Here is a 24401-nt window from a genome sequence, read left to right on the forward strand (position 1 = left end):
TCCACTCAGACAGTGGTCGATCTATGGAATTCTCGACCAGAAAAGGCTGTGGAGGCAGGGTCATTAAGTATATAAGAAAAGAATGGACAACTTTTTATATAATAAAGACACCAAAGGATAAGGACAGAAAGTGGGAAGTTTGATTAGGAACAATGGACACTTTGGAGGGCCATAGAATGTGTTAATTTCGCTGTATTGCAAATCCGGTGATAATGACACTGATTTGGTTTGGCTTGTTTTTTCTGTGTTGTAGCATTGAGATAGAGAACCAGCCATGGTCATACTGAATGATGGAGTAGGCTCAAAGGGCCAAATGTTTCTTAATCTTCAAGACCTCTATCAGCTCAACGCTCACACTTCACATCAGATTCACCAGTAAGAAAAGCAAGCAGAATCATTCTCCATGCAATAGACATTCAGCTTCTCATCGGGTTGTGTGTAATAATGGCTTTGGCAGCAGTAAAATTAAAATGGCCCCTTTGCTCTCCACACAGGGAGCTTCAGATTACTTTGCTATCCATGGCACTGGATTTGACCTCTCTATTGGAGTATTTGAAGGTGGGGGAGTTTTGTATTCAGATGGTGGCCTTCCCACCACCTTCCCTCCCATACTGGCCTGGTTCCCACTCTATGGTGGGGAGGACTGCCTGCTTGACCTTCGGCCTATTGAGGTCTTTAAGTGGACAATTAATGACCACCCAAGAGTTTCATTCTGACTCCACCATTACTTTTACCTCCAGCGAGGGAAGGTACAGGCTAAGTTAGTACGCCAGCTGTTTTTTCTGCATGGGCCAGTGTTGGGTAAAGGGGCTGAATGGGGAAGGGAGAATGGGAGGTCAGAATAAGATTGGTGTGTGTTTGATTTTAACTTGGTGTCAAGTTGTGGCATGTTCGTTTGAAGCAGAAGGCTGTGGGTTCTTGTCCAATGTGAGGTGACTTCCCGTCTCTCAGTTGTACAAATTTTGAACAAGTCTGTTGTAATAATATCTTTGTACAGTTAAGGAACCACGATCCAGCGCCAGCACTGCACAATTCCAGCTATCATGTTAAGAGAATGTGACCTCTGCATCTTTGGGTCATCCTTTGTTGCTCTTTCACTTCCTCTGTCTTTGTATTACCCCTGGATAGGCTCATTTCCCTTCCCACGTGGTTAAAGATGCCCTCCAACGCATCTCGTCCACATCCCGCACCTCCGCCCTCAGACCCCACCCCTCCAACCGTAACAAGGACAGAACGCCCCTGGTGCTCACCTTCCACCCTACAAACCTTCGCATCAACCAAATCATCCACCGACATTTCCGCCACCTCCAAAAAGACCCCACCACCAGGGATATATTTCCCTCCCCACCCCTTTCCGCCTTCCGCAAAGACCGTTCCCTCCGTGACTACCTGGTCAGGTCCACACCCCCCTACGACCCACCCTCCCATTCTGGCACTTTCCCCTGCCACCGTAGGAACTGTAAAACCTGTGCCCACACCTCCTCCCTCACCTCTATCCAAGGCCCTAAAGGAGCCTTCCACATCCATCAAAGTTTCACCTGCACATCCACCAATATCATTTATTGTATCCGTTGCTCCCGATGCGGTCTCCTCTACCTTGGGGAGACTGGGCGCCTCCTAGCAGAGTGCTTTAGGGAACATCTCCGAGACACCCGCACCAATCAACCAAACCGCCCCGTGGCCCAACATTTCAACTCCCCCTCCCACTCTGCCGAGGACATGGAGGTCCTGGGCCTCCTTCACCGCCGCTCCCTCACCACCAGACGCCTGGAGGAAGAACGCCTCATCTTCCGCCTCGGAACACTTCAACCCCAGGGCATCAATGTGGACTTCAACAGCTTCCTCATTTCCCCTTCCCCCACCTCATCCTAGTTTCAAACTTCCAGCTCAGTTACTGCCTCCTTGACTTGTCCGACCTGCCTATCTTCTTTTCCACCTATCCACTCCACCCTCTCCTCCTTGACCTATCACCTTCATCTCCTCCCCCACTCACCCATTGTACTCTATGCTACTCTCTCCCCACCCCCACCCTCCTCTAGTTTATCTCTCCATGCTTCAGGCTCACTGCCTTTATTCCTGATGAAGGGCTTTTGCCCGAAACGTTGATTTCGCTGCTCGTTGGATGCTGCCTGAACTGCTGTGCTCTTCCAGCACCACTAATCCAGTATCAGTGGGCTATCTGGCAGCTTCCTGTTGACTGTGAAATACTCAGTGATCCACAGAAAACTTTCCTATATCCTTGATAGATATTTTTAAATATCCAGAAATGCTATTACAAAACCACCAAGTGCTTATTTCCCTACCACCAAATCATCCTTGATAGTTTTCATCTATTATCCACCACCCATAATCACTCATGTTCCGAATTAATCAAATCACATGCAATGCCTGGCGAGGGCAAATCCTGAATGAATTAAATCTCCCATTAAGGTTGTCCAATTAAATCTCATTTGACACCATTCTGGTTAGTCAACTGTTTCAAGGAAGGTGTCACAAGTTCATAAAATTGGGAAAAGGTGAGGAACCCCACTTTGCACAACAATCTAGCAAGGGTTCACAGGCCTCTACTGAATTTACAGCCTGTTTTGAAAGGATTCCAGAGTTGGTGCATGTTTTAAAGGTGTTCCATCACACAGCAAAGACATTGAGCTGCATTGTATATTGTGTGTGGGAATAGTGCTGTTTAGGAAGCCTGGTTGGCATGGACAAGTTAGGCTGAAAGGTCTGTTTCCATGCTGTATGACTCTATGACCTCAGTTTATAGAGTTTTAACAGGTTGCAAAGAGGCCCTTTGGCCCATCATGTTCATCAGTGGGCTATCTCACAGTGCCAGAGACCCGGGTTCAATTCCCGCCTCAGGCAACTGTCTGTATGGAGTTTGCACGTTCTCCCCGTGTCTGCGTGGGTTTCCTCCGGATGCTCTGGTTTCCTCCCACAGTCACAAAGATGTGCAGGTTAGGTGAATTGCCCATGCTAAATTGCCCGTAGTGTTAGGTTAGGGATATGGGTGGGTTGCGCTTCGGCGGGTGGGTGTGGACTTGTTGGCCCAAAGGGCCTGTTTCCACACTGTAAAGTAATCTAATCTTTCTATTCTAATCCAATTTTCTAGCACTTGGCCCATACTTGGTATGCTATAATGTTTCAAATATTCACGTACATACTTAAGAGCTTTCTTCCATTGAGAGTTCCTGCCTCTTTTGGTCAGTGAGCTCTAGCTACCATCAAGCTAGTTCTTGTTTACCTTAAATCCACTCTAAACCTTTTGCGCCTGTCCTTAAAAACAGTTCCCCAGGACTTTTACCCTCCTACGAAAGGGAAAAATCTGGTGGCTAACTTGCATCCATTTCTTTGGCTTGGCCCAGTTAATATTTTGCATGATTGCCCTTTAGTTAGTCAGGGGTATGGACTTCCTTCCATCTCCAGAAGGAGGCACATTTTAGTCTTACCACTGATCTTCGGCTTATAACAGCGTGTCCTATAACACTATTCAGTAAACTCTGTTCATTAGTATTATGTCTCCAAGAGACAACTATTTAAAGGCAGTTTATAAACTAAAACTAAAAACAATAAATTTCACCTTTGTTGTAAATAAAGGAAATGTTGAATTTCCAAAATATTGCCTGGCATGTTAGATTTAAAACCTGTCTCAGACACAGGACACTTCCTTTAGTGGTGAAATCTGCAGAACACGAGCTAAAAATAGGTCGGAATCCTAACTCTCAAAGGCCAGCGAGTAAACAAGTTGAGCAGCTCTGTTTGCTGCATCGTCTCCACTTACCAGACCCTGAATAACAAGGAGAAAACAAATCAAACTCAATCATGGAGAGATTGGTTCTTACAAAAGTGGAAAATAGGAGCAGAAGTAGAGCATTGAGCCCTTCAAGCTGGCTCCACTATTCAATACGATTATGGCTGACCATCCAACTCTGCGCCCTGTTCCTTCTTTGTCTCCCTACCTTTGGTACCTGTAGTCCTAGCAGCTTTGTCTAACTGATTCTTGAAGCCATTCAATGTTTTGGCTTCAGCCACTTTCGGAGGCAGAGAATTCCACAGGCTCCCAACTCTCTGGGTGAGGCAATTTCTCCTCATCTCAGTTGTAAATACCCTACCTTGTATCCTTTGATTGAAACTCCTTGTTCTGAACTCCCCAGACACTGGGAACATCTTTTCTGTGTTTACCCTATCTAATCCTATTAGAATTTTACAGAGTTCTACAAGATAACCCTCTTCATTCTTCTAAACTCTAGTGATCATAGTCCTAATTGATTCTGTCTCTCTTCATATGCCAGTCCACAAATCAGTGTGGTAAACCTTCATTGTGCTCCCTCTGTAATAAAGGCATCCTACCTCAAATAAGGAGACTAAAACTATACATATATTCCAGGTGAGTCTCTCTGAGCCTCTGTACAATTGCAGCAACACATCCCTGCTCCTGTACTCGAATCCGCTCTGTGGCTATGAAGGACAATATGCCATTTGCCTGCCTCCCCACTTGCTGCAACTGCATGCTTACTTTCAGCGAGTGGTGGATGAGGAAACCTAGGTCTCATTGCATCTTCTCCTTTCCCAATCCGCCACCATTCACATAACAATGGTGGCCTCTCAGTTGCCTGATTGGGTGCTGCTTCATTGGCCTTCCTCAAAGGGACCAATCTGGACCTCGTGCTGCAACCGAGGTCAGTCAGCAGGTGAGACCCCTGTTCACCTTCACAATGGGCAGGCAATGGCCTTGTGGTAATGTTGCTGGGCTATTAATCCAGAGACCCAGGTAATGTTCAAATCCTGCCACAGCAGATGGTAACATTTGAATTTAAGAAAAATCTGGAATTAAAGATGACCATGAAGTTATTGTTGAACGTTGGATGGAAACCCATCTGCTTCTCTAATGTCCTTTATGGAAGGAAGCTGCCATCCTACTTGGTCTGGCCTACATGTGACTCCAGACCAGCAGCAATGTGGTTGACTCTTAGTTGCCTTCTGAGATGGGCAATAAATGTTAGTCTAGCCAGCGACATCCTCATTGTGTGAATTGATAATTTTTTTAAAAATCCTGCACAATGGGACTGAATACCAAGTGGAGTGTAAAATAAGATCTGATCATTTCCATCCCATAGTCTCAGTTTACATAAAGTACAAATCTTCTATTTCAGGTGTAGTACAGAAAAACAGGTTACAACTGGGCTCAGAGTTAAACCGATCAAAGAGTATGGGGAGAAAGTGGGAACAGGGTACTGAGTTGGATGATCAACCCTGATCATAATGAATGGTGGAGCAGGCCCGCAGGGCTGTGTGGCCTCCTCCTGCTCCTACTTCCTATGTTTCTATAGCTACTGAATACAGGAAGGGTCAGGACTGGAAGGGTCAGCAAAGTCAAAAAGGTTCGGTGATACTAAACAGACAACCTAAGTAGGCAGTGGAGGAAGAAGGTGTGGAAAAAAATTCAAGGAAATGTGAGGAAATGGATCACTGAGACATATTAAATTTATTCCCGAGTGACTTCAGAGTATTCCCCTTGCCTGTACGTTCCTATATTAGTCAACGATATTTCAACAACAGTGCATAGCTCTCCACAGCAAGAGCTGTTCTTATCAACACACAGGAGTTTCTGATTTCCCAACAGAAAGGTGTGGCAGATACATAACTTAAACACTCATTTCATTATCTTGTGAACAGTGATGTAGAACATATAATGAAAGGCCAAAACACACTGTCCTTGCTGTATAAACCATAAATACAAGTCACATTTTACTGTAGGCTGTTTTATAATGACCCACTTAGTTACATTAGCATCTTGTGTATAAATAAAACTGCCCAAATAGGTACTGGGCGACAAAATTGACATAATCTCTTTCGCAGATAAGGGACACTCTCCTGAACAATAATACGTTTGCATCTGGTGATTTGTAGGTGAAACCCAAGACGATTGGGTCATATTATAGTTCCGACAGCTTGCCAGAAAATGTCAACTTAACCTATCATGTCATCTGTTGGACGCTATCTCGCACACTCACAGGCCTGCCGCCCTCACTTAACAACATGCTTTCCTTCCTCAACACACAAAGCCAAAACAGACTCTCTGCTCAGCCATTATTTCAGACATGGCCACATTTATTGCCTACCACTAGTTGCCTCAAGAAGATAGCAACAGGTCTTCTAGATTGCCCTTGCTCTTGGCAGGCCACCTCAAAGGGCATTACTGCACAGTGTGGGACAAGAATAGAATCAATATGATGGCAGCCCTATTAATATGGACAACAAATGAAAGACAGTAGCCATTGTCAGTTGCCAGTGCCAAATTTTATAGAGAGTTTAGTGAAGGATGAAGCTCAGTTACAGGGTATCACATTGTAAAGCAAAATACTACGTTTGCTGCAAATCTCAAATTAGAATACAAAGTGCGGGAAACACAAAACAGGTCGTGCAGCATCTGTGGGAAGAGAAACTAAGTGAACAGGCTGGACAGGAACTCTGACATAGGACACATTTCTGGGTGCAGGCCTCATGACTCATGCCGACATGATTTCTGGTGAGCCAGTCGATGAGCAACCAGGAAGCATGCTCACTAGCCAATTAAGGACGGAGAGCATTGGTGAGTGGCGAGGTGGTAAGTGATTTGATACTGGTGTACCCCTAAGGCAGAGTGGCCACTAGGAGGCAGTCCAGCTCTGACAGATTGGCAGCTCCCTGTGCCAGAGGTAAGAGAGAGTATGAGAGGGAGAGAGAGAGAGAGGATGGTTCAAGGTGAAGGTACCCTTAAAGATGATGGGAAAGGTTGGATGAAAACTGGCCACTGCTGCTGGACAGGAACCTTCGGGATACCTGGGCGGCACGGTGGCTCAGTGGTTAGCACTGCTGCCTCACAGCACCAGGAACTTGGGTTCAATTCAGCCTTGGGTAACTATCTGTGTGGAGTTTGCACGTTCTCCCGGTGTCTGCGTGGGTGCTCCAGTTTCTCCCACAATCCAAAGATGTGCAGGTTAGGTGAATTGGCCATGCTAAATTGCCCATAGTGCTCAGGGATGTGTAGGTTGGGTGCATTAGTCAGGCGGTAAATATAGTATAATATGGTAGGGGAATGGGTCTGGTTGGGTTACTCTTCGGAGGATTGGTGTGGACTTGTTGGGCAGAAGGGCTTGTTTCCATACTGTAGGGATGCCATATCATTAGGTTTCAAGTTATTTTGAGACAGTCAGTTGTATCTATAAACTATACAAGTGCCTAAAAATGGCACTCTAGTAATACTGTATTCTCTTATATGGAGCTGTCTCCTTTATGTTTCCTCTGAGATGCAGGGAGAGCTGGTCAATTGTGTTTTTTACTGTATGTTGTTCCAAATTTTAGGTACTTGTAGGCGTCCTGTTTTGCAGATCAGCTGGCATAAAGAGCAGTGTCACACCTGAGAGACTGAATCCTGGCGCTGATGGGTATCGCTCAGGAGTGAGTCAGGTTACTAAACAACAAGGCTCACATTTCACTACGGCAAGTGCCTGCTCCAACAATCCTGGGTTGGCACACAAAGCTTAGCTTTGATTTAAATATCTGAGCACAAAACTTCAGAGTTCTGGGTGAGAGTTTGACAGGAAGGAGTGACAGCTGAATTGTTGCTGCTGGTGGGCTTTGAAAACTCAAACAAAACACTGAGTTTTAATTGTAGCAGCTTGTGCTCCAAGAACAATTTGTGCAGTGTCAGAGTAACCTCACCAAACTCTTTGCACTTTTGCTTTGTTATTTTCTGGAGAGGTTACAGCCAGAGCTTTCAGCATGGACCACAGACAGAAGGAAGCTTTCATCTTAGGTCATAGAGATGTGCAGCATGGAAACAGACCCTTCGGTCCAACCCGTCCATGCCGACCAGATATCCCAATCCAATCTAGTCCCACCTGCCAGCACCCATTCAGTTAATTGTTTTGACCTAGGCAGAAGTCCAGGAGTAAGAGACAGTTTTTTTTTCTCTCTCTTCAGTTTAAAGTTAGTGTTTCATCGCTGGCCAAATTTAGGTCACTGAAAAATCTCTACAGATGATGAGTGTCCTTGAGTTTTCCAAAGGTTTAGAAAAGTTTCCTAAACTTCTGCCACATTTTTCCAGTATTTATACCTAACTCTAGCTAAGAAGCTGAGTCTGTGGAGTTGAAGATCAAAGATGGGTTCACAATATCAGCACCAAACTTTTCTCAAGAGATTTGTCTTCTTAATGTTGATGTTAACGTTAAACTTCTGTCTGTAGTATTATTCAGAGCTGAAAACTGTGTTGCTGGAAAAGCGCAGCAGGTCAGGCAGCATCCAAGGAGCAGGAAAATCGACGTTTCGGTCATAAGCCCTTCTTCAGGAATCTCCTGCTCTTTGGATGCTGCCTGACCTGCTGCACTTTTCCAGCAACACATTTTTCAACTCTGATCTCCAGCATCTGTAGTCCTCAATTTCTCCTAGTATTATTCATAGCAACCTGCACTCAGCCGCCAATGCATTATACATGGGGTTTCGAAGCAGGAGATCCATCCCATCAGCAAAGAGATAACTTTCTTTCTTAACTGCCCTCAGCATGTGGATCAATTATAGACTCAATTTAGTAGCAAATACTCATCCCTGTGGATCACTGTAGGTTCAGTTATTTAACGATAAATGTTTACTTATGATGCCTTAATGATTATGCCCTTTGAGGAAGCCATGTTAAAAAGCTTTCGAGAACCATCCTGCAAGGGAGGCATTGATGCCTTTTACAACAGAGTTTACAATGGAAATATTAAAAAGTTAAAGGTCTCATTGGAGATTAATAGATAAAGAACCACTCCAACGATGACATCAAGAATATGCAAGTTGACTGCTTTGCTTATGAACTAAAACTGTCCAACTGCTGAATCACATCTAGTGTTAGACACGGTGTTGAGAGTTTTGCAAACAAAAGTTGATTGGATAGATCATGAACCATTGATGTAGGAGCAGAATTAGGCCATTCAGCCCATTGAGTCTGCTCTATCATTCAATTATGGCTGATATGTTTTTCACCCCGATTCTTCTGCCTTCTCCCCATAAACCTTCATCCCCTTACTAACCAAGAATCTATCTATCTCTGTCTTAAAAAGTCAATGACTTGGCCTCTACATCTCTCTGTGGCAACGACTTCCACAGATTCACCACCCTCTCGCTGAAGAAATTGCTCCTCAGCTCCATTCTAAAGGTCATCCCTTCACTCTGAGGCTGTGTCCTTGGATCCGAGCCTCTCCGACTAGTGGGAACATCTTCTCCATGTCCACTATCCAGGCCTCTCAGTATGCTGGTAGTTTCAGTCAGGTAGGGTCGGCTTGTTACACTTGAAGGCACTTCCTATTTGATACAATCTGCTGGTCTTTGGGGCTTTTAAGGCATAAGTGTAACATACCTGGTATCATTCAGCAACCCAAGAGACGGAAAGTAAGGCATGTCTTTATATACACCTCCCACCAATGAGGCTAGTGTCTAATGATTTTATGGTCCGAGGCAGGTGGGACAATGCAAAGCTATAGATTATCTGTATCATTTGAATGGCAGCACAATCATCAGCACAATAAAATTTCAGCAGCTTGTGCTGTTACCAACATTTGAGAGCAGATACATTTATGGTAATTAAAATCTGTTTTGGAACATTACACCTTTTTATTATCAGTTGCACCATACTTGCTGCGCAAATAGAACTTTGAAGCGCCAAAGAGGGTAAAGCTGTCCAAGTTGTTCAGAACAAATTCTACCAAGTTAAATTATGAAATCCTTCGCAACATATTTACTGGGAGGTATCACTATTGACCTCTCTAGACTAGGACAACAAGAAGGTTATCTGGAAATGCAGTCAGATCTTGATCAACTGGGCCACAGGGTTGAGGAATGGCAGATGAAGTTTAACTTAGATAAATGCAATTTGGTAAGGCAAACCAGGGCAGGACTTACACAGTCTACGTAGGTCCCTGGGGAGTGTTATAGAACAAAGAGGTACAGTTTCATAACTCTTTGAAAATAGGCTCACAAAGTAGACAGGGTGGTGTAGAAGGTTTTCAGCATGCTTGCTTTCATTGGTCAGAGCATGGAGTATTGGAGTTGGGATGCCTTTTTGAAGCTGTGCAAGACATTAGTGAGAAAACATCTGGAGTACAGCATGCAGTTCTGGTCACCCTAATATAGAAAGGATATTACTAAACTGGAAAGAGTGAGATCAGGACTTACTTAATGCTATCTGGAGTGGAAGGCTTGAGTTATAAGGAGAGGTTGGTTAGGCTGGGAGTTTTCTCCCTGGGGTGGAGAAGACTAAGGTCTACAGAGGTCTATAAAATCATGAGAGGCATAGATAAGGTAAATAGCTGACAGCTTTTCCCCATGGTAGGGAAGTCTAAATCTAGAGGGCATAGGTTTAAGGTGAGAGGGGAGAGATACAAAAGGGTCCAGAGAGGCAATTTTTTGACATTTCAGAAATGTTTAGACAGGTACATGAATGGGATAAGTATGGAAGGATATGGACCAAAGACGAGAGTGTGGTGCTGGAAAAGCACAGCAGGTCAGGCTGCATCCGAGGAGCAGGAAAATCGACGTTTCGGGTGTAAGCCCTTCATCAGGAATATCGACTCTTCTGCTCCTCGGGTGTTGGCTGACCTGCTGAGCTTTTCCAGCACCACACTTTTCAACTCTGATCTCCAGCAGCTGCAGTCCTCACTTTCTCCTTGGGATAGCAATCAAACACTGGCAAATGGGACTAGTTTATATTTTGAAAACTGAGCGACATGGGCAAAAAACCTGGTTCCATACTGTTAACCTCTAAGATTTTAACTTGGTCAGACCTTTCTCTGTCTCACCACCCCTACTAACTCATGTTTCTTGGCCAATAATTACCTAGCTGTGTTACAATGAAAAACTTAGAAAGTGTTGCTCGATATGCAATGGGAATTAGTCACACTATACTTACACTTACAAAACCAGCAGAGCAGCTTCCTGTCAGTCAAGTGTAAACTCTGATATGCAAACTATGGAACAGAGCTGAAAAGCTGAGAGTTGATATTAAACATATACAGGTGCCTGGTGAGATCTCATATGGAGTACCGTGCATAGTTCTGGATTTTATCTTATGCAAAGGAATGCATGGAAAAATGTGCAATAAAGACTTACAAGAATGATACCAGAAATGAGATGTACAACAAATACTTCCACTTGCAAGGTTCATAAATGTAACATAGTCCCTAATAAATCCACACAACGTTCAGGAGCAAAGAGATGAAAGGCCCAGGTAAAGTCTAAGGCTGAGCTATCTACGTTGTTGCACTGCCGAGTGCTAATGATTTTAAAGAAGCTTGAAGGAAACAAAATTATAAGGGCAACTAAATCCTCATTAAAAAATACACAAAACATTTTCCTTACCTCATGCAAATTAAGTTCTTTTACTTTCTCTTTCAGTATGACCTGTAAGATAGAATCGCAATGTGTCAGACTGATATAAATGACCTACATTTAACTGTCACATCGGCACTTATCAACCAAACTCACAATCATTCTACTGTAATACTTGGAAATTACTGATAATGACAAACTAAAACTTTGATGGTTATATCTGACTATTAATGAATTATGTTGCATAAAATGTACAGCACAAAGTAAGATCCAACCAGTCAGTGCTGCTGTTGATGCTACACACCAGTCTTCTCTTATTGGTTAATATCTCTGACTTTTTGCAAATTTTTTTTTCTCTCTCTTGTATTTTGTTAGCTTCACTTTGAAACCATCTTAGTTTTTGATCCAACCACCTCCAGGGTAACATATACCACATTACAGCCACTCTCTGACAAAATAAATTTCTCTTATTGGTCTGACTATTGGCTTTGCAGGATTCATGGGCCCCGATTTGAATTTCCTCACAAGTGGAAACATATTCTCTACATAGATCCTGTTGTCCAGAACTTTTAAACCCACATCATGTCAAATTGAAGGGTAAGGTTTTCACTGTAGGCTTCAGGCTCAAATTGGTAATCATTAAGTGAGGTCTAATAAGGGAAGGAGATGGAAGGAGATGCACAATGAATGGCAGATCCCTAGAGAGTACTGAAAAGCAAAGGGACGTTGAAGCACAATCCATAGATCTTTGAAGGTGACACCAAAGACAGACAAGTTGGTGACGATGGCACATGGGATGTTTGCCTTCAAGAGGCCCAGGGTCTTGTTACAACTTTATAAAACATTGGTTAGGCCACAGATAGAATACTGTGTACAGTTCTGGTCACCAGGCTATCAGAAGGACGTGATTGCACTGGAGAGGCTGCAGAGGAATTGACCAGGATGTTGTCTGGGATGGAAAGTCCCAGTCATGAGCAGACACTGGATAGGCAGGGTTTGTTTTCACTGGAGCAGAGGATGGTGAGGGATGGAAGAGTGGAGAGAAATCTGATTGTGGTTTGCAGAATAATGAGAGGTACAGACAAAATAAATCACGAGCATCTTTTTTCCTCATGGCAGACATGTCTAAGACCAGAGGGCACATGTTTAAGGTGAGGAGAAAGTGGTTTAGAGGAAATCTGAGAAAAAAATGTTCACCGAGAGGGTGACAGAAATATGGAACTTTCTGCCTGAGAGGATGGTCAAGGCAGATACTCCGCCAATATTTAAGATGGATCTGGATGAATACTTAAAATGCCAGGATGTAGTAAGCTATGGCCGTAGCAGGTAAATGTAGATTGGTGTTTGTTGGTTAGCATAGACATGTTGGCTGAAGGGCCTGTTTCTATTCTGTCTGACTTAATAACTCTAAATAATTAATAAGGCAAAGAAAGTTCTGGTCTTTATTGCTGAGGAATTCTGTTATAACTGTGCAGGGTATTGCTGAGGCTAAGCCTGGAGTACTGCGTACAGTTTCAGTCCCTATTTTTAAGAAAGGAGACATTGGCGCTGGAGACAGTTCAAAGAGATACAGGAGAGTGATTCCGAGGATGAAGGTGCTGTCTTAACAAGAACTGCGAAAAATGTTAGGCTTTTATTCTTTACAGTTTCAGAAGGAAGTGTGGATTTTGAGAGGGCTGGACAGGGCAAAATGTTGAGAAGATGTTTCCTTTAGTGGTGGCATCTTGAACCAGGGAAATAGTTACAGAATAAAGGGACACTCATTTGAAATTGAGCTGCAAAGGAATTTCTCCTTTCAGAGGGGGATGAGTGTCTGGAACTCTCTGCCCCAGACAATTCTGGAGGCTAGATCACTGAAAGGTTCAAAGAGGAGGTCAATGTACGTTTAAAAATCAGGAGTTAAGGGCTATCAGGAACTGGCATAAAAGAGGAGTTGAGACCCGAAGGAGGAGTGATGGTCTGATAGAATGGTGAGGCTCCCTGCCTTCATTCCTGATGAAAGGCTTTTTGCTCCTCGGATGCTGCCTGACCTGCTGCGCTTTTCCAACACCACTCTAATCTAGACTCTGATTTCCAGCATCTGCAGTCCTCACTTTTGCCCTTCCTGACAGAATGGTGCGGCAGGCAGGATGAGCCAAATAAATTATCCCTGCTCCTATTGCTTATGTTCGTGCGCAATGTGTCATCAACACCATTTGGTTTTCTCAGACCAAATTTGTAAAATACTTAATGAATATTAGGAGGGCTCAGCTGCTAAATTAAAAATCGATCAAAAATAAATGATGAATTGAACAGTCTATTCTTAATCCTAAAGTGTTGGCCAAGTTCTGTAGAGTATGATTGATTCCGAAGAATTGAACAAATAAGGAAGATTTAAGGGTTTTAAAAGTTGACCACTTTGTAAAATATGGGTAAATTTTGCAATTAACATTTAACTTTAACCATAATCTGTTTTTTTCACAGTTAGCCTGTAGTAAACAAGCTGTCTGTTCATGGCTGTGGCACAGTTTATTAATTAGGTGGCTGGTTATGACTGGTAATTATTGTCAGTAGGGGTGGAATTTGGCGATTGAAACTTTTGCAAAAATAAATCCAGGAAGCTTTTGTTCATGCACGACGTGAGAACAGCTGAAGTTTTGAGACATTAATTAAAATCGATAGTCTAAACTAGGTTCTAACTAAAAGGCCTAACAGCTTTTTTTAGATCTAAAAAGCAACTGAGTCTGGCTGCTTGCAATTAGGACACCATGTAGGAACTTCAGAACATTTTAAAGTCATAGTCACAGAGTCATACAGCACAGTAACAGACCCTTCGGTCCAACTCGCCATGCTGACCAGGTTTCCTAAACTGATGTAGTCTCATTTACCCGTGCTTGACCCATATCCCTCTAAACCTTTTCTAAACATGTATCTGCCCAAATATCTTTAAAATGTTGCAATTGTACTCGCCTCTACCACTTCCTCTGGCAGCTCGTTCCAAACACGCACCACCCTCTGCATGAAAAGGTTGCCTTTCAGGTCTTTTAAATCTTTCCCCTTGCACCTTAAAACTATGCCCTCTAGTTTGGGCTTTGTGGGTCATGTCAAACGACAAATAAAAGGAAGGTGTGCCTTGTGCAGGTGTGCTCATGCCTGAAAGCAAAAACAAGAGAAAACGAGAAACGTGCAAAGGGAAAGAAGCAAAATGGGATAGAGATAATAGAGTGACATTGTTAAACTTAGCGCTGAAGCCTGTAAAGCACTTAATCAAAAGATGAGATGCTATTCTTTGAGCTCACACTGAGATTCAGTGAAACACTATGATAACCAAAGGCAGAAGGGTTAACATGCGAGCAAGGTGGACCTTACATGACTAATTCTCTTGTCATTTAATTTCTCCCATCTGCCATGTTATCACTGAAATTCCCATTTGTTCTTTTCTCATTCACTCTTTATCTCCAATTTTTCCCAGTTCTGATGAAAGGTCACTGAGCTGGAATGTTAACCCTGTCTTTCATCCACAGCTACTGTCAGACCTGTCAAATATTTCCTGTCGTCATTTTCTGCTGTCATTTCGGATTCCGGCATCCGCAGTATTTTACTGAGGGAGATTTGGTAGAGACATAAGGAAAAGCTGTTCCCATTAACTCTCAGAGGAATGACTAGGAGACACAGATTTTGGGCAGGAACATTATCTTTTGGTTGATAATGACCCTGGACTCACTGTCTATGAAAGTGAAGGAGATAAGTGATACATAATTTCAAAAGCAAGGCTGGACAGTTGAGGGAAGTAAACTTGCATGGTCAGCTAAGAGCACGGGAATAAAATTGACTGAATTGACTACAGTGAGCAAGCACAAACATCATGGGCTGAATGGTCTCCTTCTCAGTGGTAATGATTTCATTTCTGTGTGGATAGATTCCAGGTATCAGGTGATGAATTAATAGAACTCTAGTGTTACAGGAGTTTGAAATGTGCAATCAATCTTAAAGATATTATCTCTTTATGTAAATGCTACAGTAACATTTCTGCCTCAGGAACAAATTAGTCATTGGGTTAGCACCCATCAGTAACACACAGCTTTTGAACACAACAGAAAAAAGCCACACTGTAAATTACTAATAGCCATGAGGTAACTATTGTTTGTGAGTTCTGTGTACAAAGCAGTACTTCAGTTCTTGTGAGCAGAACACACTATACTTGTATAACTAGTATTTACTCCTAAATCAGGAATAGTACAATTACATGCAGAATGAAATCACAGTTATTCTCCCAAATAATACGCTTCAATTTAAGGGAACATTCCCTATTTCTGTTTTGAACGCCAACAAGCAGTGGTTAGCACAGCTACCTCTCAGTGCCAGGGACCCAGATTCGATTCCCGCCTCGGGCGACTGTCTGTGGGAGTTTGCACGTTCTCCCTGTGTTTGCGTGGGTTTCCTCCAGGTGCGCTGCTTTCCTCCCACAGTCAGGTTAGGTGAATTGGCCAAGTTAAATTGCCCGTAGTGTTCAGGGTTGTGTAGGTTAGGTGCATTAGCCAGGAGAAATGTAGAGTAATAGGGTAGGGTAATGAGTCTGGGTGGGATATTCTTCGGAGGGTTGGTGTGGATTTTTGGGCCGAAGGGCCTGATTCCACACTGCAATAATTCTAATTCCAAAAGGAGGGAATTTGTTGAATATGCTCACTAATCTAGACCTAAATAAGGGGAATGTTGGGATCAAGGGCAGTCTGTTGTACCCCATAAAACCTCACCAAATCTGGGTACTGGCCAACAGGAAGACTGCTCTTGGATGCTTGAAGCCCCTCTGAAACTAAGACCATAAGGAATAGGAACAGGAATAGGCCGTATGGCCTCTCAGCACTGCTCTGCCATTCAATAGGATCATGGCTTATTCTACATTCCTCACATTTACTCCCCCCCGTAACCTTGTACAGATCAAGAATCTATCTATCCTAACCTTAAATATGCAGAATGAATCTACCCCCACACCTCTACTGACAATGACTTATAAAAAGCCACAACCCTCTGAGAAGCAATTCCTCTGCATCTCAGTAAACTGATGCCTCTTTATTCTGAGACTATGCCCTCTCGTTCTAGACTCTCCCATGAGGCGAAACACCCTCTCAGCATTTACCCTGCCAAGTCTTTAAGAACCCGATGTGTTGCAATGAGATCACCCCCATTCTTGCTAATGAGCCTTTGTCCTTATGGTGGACCAGACCTCCTATTGGGATGATAGGGCTGTTAGTCAGCATACTCTACTAGTCAGTGGCCGGTGTATAAGCTCTGTCTCATTATCAAACTAAATGAAATGTCCCCAAACTTGGCGTTATTTAATATAAACACAGCCCCTGAGGTATGCCCATGGTGGATGCAGTCAGTGCTCCTATAACATTCTTGTACAACCCTATGTAGAAAAATCGCATTTTAGAAACATTGCTGAAAGCGTTGGCAAAGTAGTCGCATTAGTCAACACACATTTTAAAAGTTCGCAGTTTAGAAACAGCGTCCTTAATTCGTCAATTGTGTTTATGAAATGCGGGTTATAACAGAATGACCTGAACTGAGTTTGCATAGAGGGTAAAGAGTCCATGATGGGGGTATGGGTGATTAGAGAATGAGTTGGCATGGAGGATTTAAGAGTCCAATGGGAGGGACAAGGTGGGAACACGCTGGAGAATATTACCTCATATGTTTTCTACCAATTATTAAAACAACAATTGGTGGACAATTATTCAAAATATTAATTTTCATTAATTTATATTTAGATGGCTTTCTGAGGACACCAGTGCTGCTGCAGCAGATCTCTTATGTGCCCTCTGGTGAGGGCTAGAGGGCCTCCAGCCTCACAATATCCAACTGGAAAAAATCCCAGAGAATTGAGATGGCCTTTTTTAATCTGGCTACCTATGACGATTTACCAGGGGAGTGGGCCCAACTCCATTCCGCACCCATTCCCTCCTGAGTGGATATCATGCTACTTGGGGGCATCTCTAGCAAGGGGGTGGGGGGGCGGTTTGGCAAATCTGGAAATTCCCTGCCTTGAACTGCCTACCTCAGGATCAAAAAAATCAGGCCAACATGCCATTCTTTATTGGGAGAGGTCCAATGTGTTTCACAACGACTGCAGAACATCGATGTCAATGATGAAATTATGTGAGGGGGTGGAACTGGAGTCTTTCCACATGTTGACTGTGGTTGATAGAGAAAAACAAAGTTTGTGAACACAAGTAAGGAATATCATGTACAGCTCTGCATAGTGACATCTCGTGTGAGTTACTTATTGAAAGAATGCCTATAGGCAACTGGTTGTCTGAATAGGTTAGATTCCCTACAGTATGGAAACAGGCCACTTGGTCCAACAAGTCCTCACCGACCCTCCGAAGAGTAACCCACCCAGACCCATTCCCCTATATTTACCCCTGACTAATGCACCTCACACTATGGGCAATTTATCATGGCCAATTCTCCTGACCCGCACATCTTTGGAGGAAACCGGAGCACCCGGAGGAAAGACACAGGAAGAATGGGGAAACTCCACCCAGACAGTTGCCCGAGGTAGGAACTGAACCCAAGTCTCAGGTGCTGTGAGGCACAGTGCTGCCTGATGGGTTTTTTTGTTTTTCAACACTGAAAATTGAATTTTGATAGTTCAGATTACAAGGTGTTTTTTAACAACTTGCAAATTATCTTCATCAAATGAGTCTGGATGCATTTATTTCCAAACTCTGACAGGGGATGGGGTCATGGCACAATATTGTTCCCAGTTTGACATCTGTTTGAAATTGGACTCAGCTACCCGATGAGGGAAATGGTCACAGGTTAGCGAGATATAGTTCACAAGCCTTTACTCAAAGCACTCCAGGAGAACTCAAAGCGTTTGATGCTGACCGTGCACATTTTGAAGGGTTCCATCACTCAGGGTTCACCTGCCTCAACTTGGCGAGCACATAACTCACACAAAGGAAGGAGCTGCCATTTTATTGAGTGGATGTTAGCAGATTCAGGACACCATTACCTGTCTGTTCCATTGAGGGGAGAAATGGTCTTACCTGTTTATATGCATAAAGCTCCTTGTGTGCTTGATGTCGTAACCTGCACAGAAAGGAACGAGAGAGAGAGAGAAGTTGGTCAGTCCTACAGCTGACAAGTTGTTTCTCTTGTAATTGAATAGTTCATCCCCCAATGTCATTTGTTGCAGAAGTCCACATAGACAACTAGTGAGAGGCAATGCCCATTGATCACAGTGGATCATTTGTGCTATAACCCTGGTGTCAGAAAGACAATGAATAAATGTCCTGTTACTGAAACTCAGAAAGGGAGATAAGAACCCGATGTGTCATCAGCGTGTCTAGGATGTCAGCAAGGCTGTGCATACAAATGTTTGCTCAAAATTCCACACCACCAAACCTCTATGAGGGTGGCACAGTGGCTTAAGGGTTAGCATTGCTTCCTCACAGCAGCAGGGAACAGGGTTCGATTCCAGCCTCGGGCGACTGTCTGTGTGGAGTTTGCACATTCTTCCCGAGTCTGCATGGGTTTCCTCGGGGTGCTCCCGTTTCCTCCCACAATCCAAAGATGTACAGGTCAGGTGAATTTGCCACGTTAAACTGCCCATTGTGTTCAGGGATGTGTAGGCTAGATACATTAGTTGGGCAAATATAAGATTAGAGTGGTGCTGGTAAAGCACAGCGGGTCAGGCAGCATCCGAGGAGCAGGAGAACTGACATTTCAGGCAAAAGAAAGGGCTTTTGGCCGAAACGTCGATTTTCCTGCTCCTTGGATGTTGCCTGACCTGCCGTGCTTTTCCAGCACCACTCTAATCTTGACTCTAATCTCCAGCAACTGCAGTATCCACCTCCGCCCAGGGGTAAGTATAAGGTAGGGGAATGGGTCTGGGTGGGTTACTCTTCAGAGGTTGGTGTGGAAATGTTGGGCCGAAGGGCCTGTTTCCACACTGTAGGAATTCTAATTTTATCACTAACACAGGGCAGTACAGTAGCTAGAAGTGAATCTCACGATTGAGAGGGCTCAGATAAGCTTATAACTGGCTTTGGGCAGTCTCTTCTTAGTTCCCTTATCCACAACTCCATTGAATTCAGCAATGATGTTTAACAGCCTTCACAGATTGAACTCATCCCTGCTGAACAATAAGAAATTACAATTCTCCTCTACTCTTAATTATTCAAAATGCAAAATATCACCATAGGAGCTCAGTTATCAGCGGTGTGCCGCAAGGATCTGTTTTGGGGCCACTGCTGTTTGTCCTTTTTATAAATGATCTGGAGGTGGGCGTAGAAGGATGGTTTTGTAAATTTGCAGATGACACTAAGGTAGGCAGAGTTGTTCATAGTGCCGAAGTTGTGGGTGACAGAGGGACATAGATAAGACACAGAGCTGGGCTGAGAATTGGTAAATGGAGTTTATTGCAGAAGAGTGTGAGGTAGTTCACTTCGGAAGAAATAACAAGAATGCAGAGTACTGGGCTAATGGTAAAATTCTTGGCAGTGTAGATGAACAGAACGGTCTTGGTGTCCAGGTGCATAAATCCCTGAAAGTTGCCACCCAGGTTGATAAGGTTGTTAAGAAGGCATATGGTGTGTTGGCGTTTATTGGGAGGGGATTGAGTTTCAGAGCCGTGAGGTCATGCTTCATCTGTACAAGACACTGGTAAGGCCGCACCTGGAGTATTGCATGCAGTTCTGGTCACCACATCATCGGAAGGATGTGGAAGCTTTGGAAAAGGTTCAGAGGAGATTGCCTGATATGGAAGGGAGATCTTACGAGGAAAGGCTGAGGGAACTGAGGCTGTTTTAATTGGAGAGAAGAAGGTTGAGAAGTGACTTAATCGAGACATATAAAATAATCAGAGGGTTAGATAGGGTGGACAGTGAGAGCCTTTTTCCTTGGATGGTGAAGGCTAACACAAGGGGACATAGCTGTAAATTGAGGGGAGATAGATTTAGGACAGATATCAGGAGTACTTTCTTTACTCAGAGAGTTGTAGTGGTGTGGAACAGCCTGCCTGCAACAGTAGTAGACTCAGTGATGTTAAGGGCATTTAAATGGTCGTTGAACATAAACATGGATAATAATGGATCGGTGTAAGTTAGGTAGGCGTCAGATTAACTTTGCAGGTTGACGCAACATTGTGGGCTGAAGGGCCTGGACTGCGCTGTAACGTTCTGTCAGGTCGAAGGACACAATTATAACTTTCGTTAGTCCAGTTCTTTTGAGACAGGATAAGCAGCCTATTTTAGTCCCAGGGTGGTGTGTGGGAGGAAGCACTATGATCGATTCTGACACTGTCCTTATCCAAAAGCACATTTCACCATAGGGTAACAATCAGAACCAGCTACCGTTGCCCCTTACTTCCATCAGCTACCACCTTCTACTTCACGTTCATTCCTATTTTCACAGGCTGAGCTGAGTTTGTCCAACATGGAGCAGTGTGTTGGATTTCATGTGTGGATGTCTGTCTTTCATTATTGCTGGGCTGTGATTTTACCCTCACACATCCTAGGTGGACTTGAGACCAGGACGGCTTGAAAGTACATTGTTGTTCTTCCATATGGCCTGTATATTTTCCCAGACATAGACTGAGAATGGTGAGCAGTGTCATTGGCAGCACTTCCTAATGCTGTGAACTCTGCCACCTGGAAGGAATTCAGCTGCAGCGTACTAACATCATCATTCCCAAGACCCTCCCTGAGGTGCACACTATCCTGCCATTGTTCCTTCATCATCGACTGGCCTTACATCCCGGAATTCAGTCCCCGACAGCATTGTGGAAACACTTTCACCACATAAACCAGAGCTGTTCAAGAAAGTGGGCCATCCACCACATTCTCAAGGGTCACTAGGTTTGCGCAGTAAGCACTGGTCTTTCCAACAGCATTCACATCTAAACAAGAACGTTATATAAAACACATGGGTTGTCACGTGATGCCTCACCAGCAATGTTTTTGCTGATAATAAAAACCCTGTACTTCAGATTATTTGTTTAACAAGATTGGAGGATATGACCTCAAAGACACAACTGTCAGGCCAGAGTCCCACGTGCCCGGCAATCCGAATCAGAATATTATCCACAGTGGCCCGTTAATATACATAGCACTTTGTGAATGATTAATTATGTTTTAATTCCTTCACTTCAGAAAATGCCTTTTGGTGAGGGGGTTTCCTGTTCACTGAGAGCAGCTATTGAGGACAGGTGCTTACCAACTGCCTGAAATCACTTGAAGAGCTGACATTTAGCTCACTGGAACTGTTCTCTGCACTGACTCTGCCCACTCCTGTGGCCCATTCAAAGGCAGGATTATCACTAATGCAGTGAATACAACACGGTGGCACAGTGGTTAGCACTGCTGCCTCACAGCGCCAGAGACCCGGGTTCATATCCCGCCTCAGGCGACTGTCTGTGTGGAGTTTGCGCGTTCTCCCCGTGACCGCGTGGGTTTCCTCCGGGTGCTCCGGTTTCCTCCCACAGTCCAAAGATGTGCAGGTCAGGTGAATTGGCCATGCTAAATTGCCCGTAGTGTTAGGTAAGGGGTAGATGTAGGGGTATGGGTGGGTTGTGCTTCGGCGGGTCGGTGTGGACTTGTTGGGCCGAAGGGCCTGTTTCCACACTGTAAGTAATCTAATCTAATCTAATACGAATTCTGTCAATTCACTGGGTCAGAAGAGAGGCACCCTTTGGCTCAATGGTTACCCTCAGAGGCAGGAAGTGCAGGTTTTGAGTCATGTTGCAGACAGTTCTGGTACATGGATGTCCTGAATTCTGGTTTGGTGCACTTGCGTTGATTGGTCTGGACAGTCTCAAATCCCCCTTTCATCCGAGAGGCTGCGGGAGCTCATCAAACTACTCTGCTGATTGGATGTAATCACTCACTGGGTTAGACTGTGGCTTGTCAAATGTGTTCAACAGCCTCTCAATCCTCCCATCACTCCCCGCGGCAACATGCGAAAACAATTATTAAAAAAAAATTTTACTTTCCTCAGGAATGCTAGCAGCCCTTTGGCACCAAACCCACTGACTGTCAACGCTTTGGTTTGTAGCTATTCCACGGTGTTGATATCACAACCCAGCCTGATCCTGCCCTTGGTGCTCACACTTACAAATTATCCAGCTTGAGTTATGATTCCTCTCTTTCCAGTGGAGAAGATACCGGAGACAAGTAGACTGCTCACACTGCTAACTTATGGCATTGAACTAACCAAAAAGCCTTTTGAGTATCAAATACACTATCAGCAATAAACTAGTAATCTCTTATCAAGCCATCAACACCCACTCTGTCTCATTGAGAATATATTCTGTTTCAAATTTCTGGTCCCTGTGTAGAGTAAATCAGTAAAAGTTCATGAGTACTTGTGATGATGACAAGCCCTGGAAGGTGCATGGGGAATCACTAACTAATCCCCCTATGGAGTTGCTTGAGTATGAGCTCCCTTGGTAACAACAGTGGCCTGCCAGTTGGAACTCATTACCTGAACCTTTTAGAAAGCAGACCCAGATCTGAAATACTCAATTAGGAGGCTGCTTGTCTAAAGGTCCTTGGTTCAATTCAGGGTTTTGACAGATTAGGCATGTATCTTTCCGTTTCAGTATTCCTTCAAAGGGACTCTCCTATGGTGCAGTGTAGTGTCCCTACACCTGGACTGTGAGGCCCAGGTTCAAGGCCCATCTGCTCCAGAGGTATGTAATAACATCTTTAAACAGGCTGATTAGAAAAATATGTCAAATAAAAAGATTATAAAGCAAACCCAAGGATGGGACTGCAGAGCTGTCTCTCCCTAGGTGGGACTAACCTATGTTTGGATGTGAACATAAGAGGTACAGTTAGTAAGTTTGCAGATGACACCAAAATTGGAGGTGTAGTGGACAGCGAAAAGGGTTACCTCAGATTACAACAAGATCTTGACCAGATGGGCCAATGTGTTGAGATGTGGCAGAATTAGTTAGAAGGAGTTTAATTCAGACAAATGCGAGGTGCTGCAGTTTGGGAAAGCAAATCTTAGCAGGACTTATACACTTAATGGTAAGGTCCTAGGGAGTGTGCTGAACAAAGAGACTTTGGAGTGCAGGTTCATAGCTCCTTGAAAGTGGAGTCGCAGGTAGATAGGATAGTGAAGAAGGCGTTTGGTATGCTTTCCTTTATTGGTCAGAATATTGAGTACAGGAGTTGGGAGATCATGTTGTGGCTGTACAGGACATTGGTTAGGCCACTGTTGGAATACTGCGTCTCTGTTGGAATTCTGGTCTCCTTCCTATCGGAAGGATGTTGTGAAACTTGAAAGGGTTCAGAGAAGATTTACAAGGATGTTGCCAGGGTTAGAGGATTTGAGCTATAGCGAGAGGCTGAACAGGCTGGGGCTGTTTTCCCTGGAGCGTCGGAGGCTGAGGGGTGACCTTATAGAGGTTTACAAAATTATGAGGGGCATGGATAGGGTAAATAGGCAAAGTCTTTTCCCTGCGGTCAGGGAGTTCAGAACTAGAGGGCATAGGTTTAGGGTGAGAGGGGAAAGATATAAAAGAGACATAAGGGGCAACTTTTTCACGCAGAGGGTGGTATGTGTATGGAATGAGCTGCCAGAGGATGTGGTGGAGGCTGGTACAATTGCAACATTTAAGACCCATTTGGATGGGTATATGAATAGGAAGGGTTTGGAGGGATATGGGCGGGGTGCTGGCAGGTGGGGCTAGATTGGGTTGGGATATCTGGTTGGCGTGGACAGGTTGGACCGAAGGGTCTGTTTCCGTGCGGTACATCTCTATGACTCTATGTATGCAGTATTTTGGCAATGAATAACAAATGATGTTCCTTTCCAGTAGGGCTTCCTGGGTTATTATAAGCATTAGGAGAAAGTGAGGACTGCAGATGCTGGAAATCAAAGCTGAAAAATGTGTTGCTGGAAAAGCGCAGCAGGTCAGGCAGCATCAAAGGAGCAGGAGAATCGACGTTTCAGGCATAAGCCGTTCTTCAGGTTCCTGAAGAAGGGCTTATGCCCGAAACGTCGATTCTCCTGCTCCTTTGATGCTGCCTGACCTGCTGCGCTTTTCCAGCAACACATTTTTC

At 44.1% G+C, this 24401-nt stretch overlaps 1 protein-coding gene across 5 annotated transcripts in view; it reads right to left on the reverse strand.

Moving 5' to 3' along the window:
• Positions 1-24401, reverse strand: part of rnf24 (ring finger protein 24) — a 161603-nt gene that overhangs the window by 27614 nt on the left and 109588 nt on the right. For all 5 annotated transcript variants that reach the window (XM_072576782.1, XM_072576800.1, XM_072576791.1 and 2 more), the window contains 2 exons: positions 18378-18420; positions 11374-11415 (listed from right to left, as the gene is read on the reverse strand). In XM_072576782.1, the coding sequence (XP_072432883.1) occupies positions 11374-11415; positions 18378-18420 (85 nt within the window). The remainder of the gene's footprint in view (positions 1-11373; positions 11416-18377; positions 18421-24401) is intronic.

The sequence above is a fragment of the Chiloscyllium punctatum genome, chromosome 1 (assembly GCF_047496795.1).
Source record: "Chiloscyllium punctatum isolate Juve2018m chromosome 1, sChiPun1.3, whole genome shotgun sequence".
Lineage (NCBI taxonomy): Eukaryota > Metazoa > Chordata > Chondrichthyes > Orectolobiformes > Hemiscylliidae > Chiloscyllium > Chiloscyllium punctatum.